Below are 7,484 nucleotides of genomic sequence, written 5' to 3' on the forward strand. Positions count from 1 at the left end.
ACACTTTGTGATTAAAACAATTCATAATTAAATTAATTAAAATAAATACGCCTATGTCCTTTTCTCCCACAATGCACTGCGCTGTTATTGTTCCCTTTCTCCCACAATGCACTGCGCTGTTATTGTTCCCTTTCTCCCACAATGCACTGCGCTGTTATTGTTCCCTTTCTCCCACAATGCACTGCGCTGTTATTGTGATGGCCGCCTGTCCAACATGGCGGCTCCTGACTGCGTCTTCCACAGAATCCTCACCCGGTCCAGACCCGGTCCCAACAAGGTCTGAACGGCCTCAGGTTTATTATTATTATTATTATTATTATTATTATGTATCGGTGTCTCCGTCTTCTCTGTAAACATCCACCAGACTACATTCACAAAGCTATCGACTTAACGTCTTCTCCAGTGTAATATATTTATTAGAAGAGCAATAACAGTCATAATAATAATAACAGTAATAACAATAGGAACGCCTGTTAACGGGCACGTTAACGGGCGTTCCTATTGGCTCCGTCAGTAACCAGACCACCAGAGAGAAGGTCTGGTTCTATGACTCCTAAAGCTCCGGGTCTGGCACCAGGACGTCCTCTGGACCCGCTGGAGGGAAGGGGGGCACGGGAGAACCAGAACCAGGACTAACAGGCAGACTGTCGACCCTGCTGCACGAGAGGTTTTCGAAAGAGACCCTGGTGCTCAGACACACTACCACTTTAGTCCACAGGGGGCGCCAGACCCACCCGTTACATATCATTACATATAATTACATTACATATCATTTAGCCCCTACATTTAAATAAAATATCCAAAAACCATCTAAACGAAACCTGTATGTTTGTTTTTATATAATATATATTACAAATAAATAAAGAGTGAAGCCGTGAGCTTCATGTCTGTATTAACATGTTGTAAGTGCCCCTCCACACACATTACATGATTATGTTGTATATTATATATGTATCATATATGTCTGACATTAAACCACCAACGATAAAACATATTTATTGTGTTTTTATTGTTCTGCCTGTTTGTTTTTTAAGCTTTTATTGTGAAGGACTTTGTGACTCGCTTGAAAAGTGCCATAAATGTTTTTGACTGACCGTAATGTTTATACTTTAATAAATAACACTGAATCACCTTTAATGATAATAATAATAATTCTACTTCCTGTCTGTCTTTGGTACTTCCTGTCTGCAGTCATCCTCTCCGTCCGTCTGCAGAGACGTCCTCTATGTGGTCGATCTGCAGCGCTACAGCAGAGACCAGGGGGCCGACGTCTACTTCCCCCAGGGGGTCCTCATGGGTAAGACAGAGAGACAGACAGGCAGAGAGACAGGCAGAGAGAGAGACAGAGAGAGAGACAGGCAGAAAGAGACGGGCAGAGAGACAGGCAGAGAGAGAGACAGACAGAAAGAGACAGGCAGAGAGAGACGGGCAGAGAGACAGGCAGAGAGAGAGACAGGCAGAGAGAGAGACAGGCAGAGAGAGAGACAGGCAGAAAGAGACAGGCAGAGAGAGGCAGAGAGAGAGACAGGCAGAGAGACAGGCAGAGAGAGAGACAGGCAGAGACAGGCAGAGAGAGAGACAGAGAGAGAGACAGGCAGAAAGAGACGGGCAGAGAGACAGGCAGAGAGAGAGACAGACAGAAAGAGACAGGCAGAGAGAGGCAGAGAGAGAGACAGGCAGAGAGAGACGGGCAGAGAGAGAGACAGAGAGAGAGAGACAGGCAGAGAGAGACGGGCAGAGAGAGAGACAGACAGAGAGAGAGAGACGGGCAGAGAGAGAGACAGACAGGCAAAGAGAGAGAGACGGGCAGAGAGAGAGACAGACAGGCAAAGAGAGAGAGACGGGCAGAGAGAGAGACAGAGAGAGAGAGAGACGGGCAGAGAGAGAGACAGACAGAGAGAGAGAGACGGGCAGAGAGAGAGACAGACAGGCAAAGAGAGAGAGACGGGCAGAGAGAGAGACATAGAGAGAGAGAGACGGGCAGAGAGAGAGAGACAGGCAGAGAGAGACAGGCAGAGAGAGAGACAGACAGAGAGACAGAGGCAGAGAGAGACAGGCAGAGAAAGAGAGGCAGAGAGAGACAGGCAGAGAGAGAGACAGACAGGCAAAGAGAGAGAGACGGGCAGAGAGAGAGACAGACAGGCAGACTGGTGTTTACTGGTTTGTGTTTACTGGTTTGTGTTTACTGGTTTGTGTTTACTGGTCTGTGTTTACTGGTTTGTGTTTACTGGTTTGTTTACTGGTTTGTGTTTACTGGTTTGTGTTTACTGGTCTGTGTTTACTGGTTTGTGTTTACTGGTTTGTTTACTGGTTTGTGTTTACTGGTTTGTGTTTACTGGTTTGTGTTTACTGGTCTGTGTTTACTGGTTTGTGTTTACTGGTTTGTGTTTACTGGTCTGTGTTTACTGGTCTGTGTTTACTGGTCTGTGTTTACTGGTTTGTGTTTACTGGTCTGTGTTTACTGGTTTGTTTACTGGTTTGTGTTTACTGGTCTGTGTTTACTGGTCTGTGGTTACTGGTTTGTGTTTACTGGTTTGTGTTTACTGGTTTGTTTACTGGTTTGTGTTTACTGGTTTGTGTTTACTGGTCTGTGTTTACTGGTCTGTTTACTGGTTTGTGTTTACTGGTCTGTGTTTACTGGTTTGTTTACTGCTTTGTGTTTACTGGTCTGTGTTTACTGGTCTGTGTTTACTGGTCTGTGTTTACTGGTTTGTGTTTACTGGTTTGTTTACTGGTTTGTGTTTACTGGTCTGTGTTTACTGGTTTGTTTACTGGTTTGTGTTTACTGGTCTGTGTTTACTGGTTTGTGTTTACTGGTTTGTGTTTACTGGTTTGTGTTTACTGGTTTGTGTTTACTGGTTTGTGTTTACTGGTTTGTGTTTACTGGTCTGTGTTTACTGGTTTGTTTACTGGTTTGTGTTTACTGGTCTGTGGTTACTGGTTTGTGTTTACTGGTTTGTTTACTGGTTTGTGTTTACTGGTTTGTGTTTACTGGTTTGTGTTTACTGGTCTGTGTTTACTGGTTTGTGTTTACTGGTCTGTGTTTACTGGTTTGTGTTTACTGGTTTGTGTTTACTGGTCTGTGTTTACTGGTTTGTTTACTGGTTTGTGTTTACTGGTTTGTGTTTACTGGTTTGTGTTTACTGGTCTGTGTTTACTGGTTTGTGTTTACTGGTTTGTGTTTACTGGTTTGTGTTTACTGGTCTGTGTTTACTGGTTTGTTTACTGGTTTGTGTTTACTGGTTTGTGTTTACTGGTCTGTGTTTACTGGTTTGTTTACTGGTTTGTGTTTACTGGTTTGTGTTTACTGGTCTGTGTTTACTGGTTTGTGTTTACTGGTTTGTGTTTACTGGTCTGTGTTTACTGGTTTGTGTTTACTGGTCTGTGTTTACTGGTTTGTGTTTACTGGTCTGTGTTTACTGGTTTGTTTACTGGTCTGTGTTTACTGGTCTGTGTTTACTGGTTTGTGTTTACTGGTCTGTGTTTACTGGTTTGTGTTTACTGGTCTGTGTTTACTGGTTTGTGTTTACTGGTTTGTTTACTGGTTTGTGTTTACTGGTTTGTGTTTACTGGTCTGTGTTTACTGGTCTGTGTTTACTGGTTTGTTTACTGGTTTGTGTTTACTGGTCTGTGTTTACTGGTTTGTTTACTGGTTTGTGTTTACTGGTTTGTGTTTACTGGTCTGTGTTTACTGGTCTGTTTACTGGTTTGTGTTTACTGGTCTGTGTGTACTGGTTTGTTTACTGGTTTGTGTTTACTGGTCTGTGTTTACTGGTCTGTGTTTACTGGTTTGTGTTTACTGGTTTGTGTTTACTGGTCTGTGTTTACTGGTTTGTGTTTACTGGTCTGTGTTTACTGGTTTGTGTTTACTGGTTTGTGTTTACTGGTTTGTTTACTGGTCTGTGTTTACTGGTCTGTGTTTACTGGTTTGTGTTTACTGGTTTGTTTACTGGTTTGTGTTTACTGGTCTGTGTTTACTGGTTTGTGTTTACTGGTTTGTTTACTGGTTTGTGTTTACTGGTCTGTGTTTACTGGTTTGTGTTTACTGGTCTGTGTTTACTGGTTTGTGTTTACTGGTTTGTGTTTACTGGTCTGTGTTTACTGGTTTGTTTACTGGTCTGTGTTTACTGGTCTGTGTTTACTGGTTTGTGTTTACTGGTCTGTGTTTACTGGTTTGTGTTTACTGGTCTGTGTTTACTGGTCTGTGTTTACTGGTCTGTGTTTACTGGTCTGTGTTTACTGGTTTGTTTACTGGTCTGTGTTTACTGGTTTGTGTTTACTGGTCTGTGTTTACTGGTTTGTGTTTACTGGTCTGTGTTTACTGGTCTGTGTTTACTGGTTTGTTTACTGGTCTGTGTTTACTGGTCTGTGTTTACTGGTTTGTTTACTGGTCTGTGTTTACTGGTTTGTGTTTACTGGTTTGTTTACTGGTCTGTGTTTACTGGTTTGTGTTTACTGGTCTGTGTTTACTGGTTTGTGTTTACTGGTTTGTTTACTGGTCTGTGTTAACTGGTCTGTGTTTACTGGTCTGTGTTTACTGGTTTGTTTACTGGTCTGTGTTTACTGGTCTGTGTTTACTGGTTTGTGTTTACTGGTCTGTGTTTACTGGTTTGTGTTTACTGGTTTGTGTTTACTGGTCTGTGTTTACTGGTTTGTGTTTACTGGTCTGTGTTTACTGGTTTGTTTACTGGTCTATGTTTACTGGTTTGTGTTAACTGGTCTGTGTTTACTGGTCTGTGTTTACTGGTTTGTGTTCACTGGTTTGTGTTTACTGGTCTGTGTTTACTGGTTTGTGTTTACTGGTTTGTGTTTACTGGTTTGTGTTTACTGGTCTGTGTTTACTGGTTTGTTTACTGGTTTGTTTACTGGTCTGTGTTTACTGGTCTGTGTTTACTGGTTTGTTTACTGGTTTGTTTACTGGTCTGTGTTTACTGGTCTGTGTTTACTGGTCTGTGTCTCCAGGTGACGACCTGTATGACGTCACGCTGACAGACGGGGACTGCAGGCTCCGTGTGACTCTGGATCCAGGTCTAAACCGGCTGGTGGAGAGAAACGTCCTGCGGCCCAGATCGGCGCTCCGTAACGCCACCTTCACACCTGCCATGACCGCTCAGCTCCCAGCATGCCGCGGGGCGTCTGCGGCCAGAGACAGGTGAGTTAGGACCGGTGAGCTCTGCTGCTGTGATGTCATGGTCAGGTTTAACGGGTCTGTCCTGCAGCTACAGGCTGGTGAGCGTGGAGGTCCCCGGTGGAGACCAGGATGAAGGACTCAGGAAGTTCCATGTGGACTCTCTGTCCTGGTTTGGATCGTCAGAACCAGCAGGTCAGTCAAGAGGGTCTCTGCTGCAGCTGAATAGCTACAAAACCTGTCCCCTTACTTCCTGTTGTTGTGACATCACCTGTCCCCTTACTTCCTGTTGTTGTGACATCACCTGTCCCCTTACTTCCTGTTGTTGTGACATCACCTGTCCCCTTACTTCCTGTTGTTGTGACATCACCTGTCCCCTTACTTCCTGTTATTGTGACATCACCTGTCCCCTTACTTCCTGTTGTTGTGACATCACCTGTCCCCTTACTTCCTGTTGTTGTGATATCACCTGTCCCCTTACTTCCTGTTGTTGTGACATCAGTTGTTTCCTTACTTCCTGTTGTTGTGACATCACCTGTCCCCTTACTTCCTGTTGTTGTGACATCACCTGTCCCCTTACTTCCTGTTGTTGTGACATCACCTGTCCCCTTACTTCCTGTTGTTGTGACATCAGTTGTTTCCTTACTTCCTGTTGTTGTGACATCACCTGTCCCCTTACTTCCTGTTGTTGTGATATCACCTGTCCCCTTACTTCCTGTTGTTGTGACATCAGTTGTTTCCTTACTTCCTGGTGTTGTGACATCACCTGTCCCCTTACTTCCTGTTGTTGTGACATCAGTTGTTTCCTTACTTCCTGTTGTTGTGACATCACCTGTCCCCTTACTTCCTGTTGTTGTGATATCACCTGTCCCCTTACTTCCTGTTGTTGTGACATCAGTTGTTTCCTTACTTCCTGTTGTTGTGATATCACCTGTCCCCTTACTTCCTGTTGTTGTGACATCAGTTGTTTCCTTACTTCCTGTTGTTGTGACATCACCTGTCCCCTTACTTCCTGTTGTTGTGACATCAGTTGTTTCCTTACTTCCTGTTGTTGTGCCATCACATGTCTTCTTACTTCCTGTTGTTGTGCCATCACATGTCTTCTTACTTCCTGTTGTTGTGCCATCACATGTCTTCTTACTTCCTGTTGTTGTGACATCACCTGTTGGTTAATGGATCCCATAGGGCCTTTGGTTCCTCTGAGAGCCAATAGGAGCGTGTTCCTCCCTCTGTGGAATAATGTGGACTACAGCGGGGAGGGGTGGAGGGAAGCTCCGCCCCCTGAGGAAGAGGAAAGCGAGGAGGAGGAGGAAGGTAGAACTGCTGTTGATATTTAAATATTTAATTAGATTTTAAATGTATTGAAAATGTTACTGTACAAATCTATAAGACATTAAGAAACAAGTGTTTAGTGCAGAAGTATAACTGCATCTAATCTGTTTAATATTAATTGAATATTCCAGTTTTGTGGTAAAGTGTGTGTGTGTGTCTGTGTGTGTGTCTGTGTGTGTGTGTGTGTCTGTGTGTGTGTCTGTGTGTGTGTGTGTGTGTGTGTTTTGACAGCGCGGCGTCCTGCTGTGACCGTGTCAGAGCTGCGAGACTCCTTCCTGATTGGTCGCCGGGGCGTCGCCAGAGGCGCCGTCCACCATCAGCTGATCGTACGCATCATCAACAAGTCACACCTGATGTATTATGGGAGACGAGACAATAGTTATCAGTGCCCGTATAAGGTCAGTGAACAAGCATACGTCGGTATGTATAAACATATATATACAGTATATATGTATATACATATATATACAGTATATACATATATATGTGTATATATATATATATACAGTATATATGTGTGTGTATATGTATATATATATATATATATATATCTGTATATGTATATATGTATATATATACATATATATGTATGTATATATGTATATATGTATGTATATACGTATATATATATACATATTATATTTATAACCCTTTGAGTTGAGTTCTCTTGTGAAAAGAAGGAGGACCTACGATTGAACCCTGTGGAACTCCAGACCACATGACCCACATGACCTCTCTCTCTCTCTCTCTGTCCAGGCGGTGTTGGAGGTGTGTGACCGAACAGGAAGTGTGTGTGTGGTGTTGTGGAACAGTGTGTGTGTCAGCTGGTATCGCCGCCTGAAGCCCGGTGACGTCATCGGCCTGAGACGCTATCGAGTCAAGCGGAATTTCCCGGCAGATCCAGATGACATTGGTACCCTCTTGTTCTCAGGGTTCTCAGGGTTCTCAGGGTTCTCAGTGTGCTCAGTGTGCTCAGGGTTCTCAGGGTTCTCAGTGTGCTCAGTGTGCTCAGGGTTCTCAGGGT

At 43.7% G+C, this 7,484-nt stretch overlaps 1 protein-coding gene across 8 annotated transcripts in view; it reads left to right on the plus strand.

Annotated features, from left to right (window-relative positions):
- Positions 1 to 177: 177 nt before the first annotated feature.
- si:ch73-71d17.2 (RPA-related protein RADX) overlaps positions 178 to 7,484 on the plus strand; it is a 21,206-nt gene continuing 13,899 nt past the window's right edge. For 6 of the 8 annotated variants that reach the window (XM_034557468.1, XM_034557471.1, XM_034557469.1 and 3 more), the window contains exons 1-7: positions 178 to 293; positions 1,192 to 1,297; positions 4,963 to 5,152; positions 5,220 to 5,323; positions 6,314 to 6,442; positions 6,692 to 6,858; positions 7,217 to 7,373. In XM_034557468.1, the coding sequence (XP_034413359.1) occupies positions 198 to 293; positions 1,192 to 1,297; positions 4,963 to 5,152; positions 5,220 to 5,323; positions 6,314 to 6,442; positions 6,692 to 6,858; positions 7,217 to 7,373 (949 nt within the window). In that variant the 5' untranslated portion in view covers positions 178 to 197. The remainder of the gene's footprint in view (positions 294 to 1,191; positions 1,298 to 4,962; positions 5,153 to 5,219; positions 5,324 to 6,313; positions 6,443 to 6,691; positions 6,859 to 7,216; positions 7,374 to 7,484) is intronic. The other 2 variants (XM_034557473.1, XM_034557475.1) reach the window with 1 other exon arrangement.

Source organism: Cyclopterus lumpus, chromosome 18 (assembly GCF_009769545.1).
Source record: "Cyclopterus lumpus isolate fCycLum1 chromosome 18, fCycLum1.pri, whole genome shotgun sequence".
Classification (NCBI taxonomy): domain Eukaryota; kingdom Metazoa; phylum Chordata; class Actinopteri; order Perciformes; family Cyclopteridae; genus Cyclopterus; species Cyclopterus lumpus.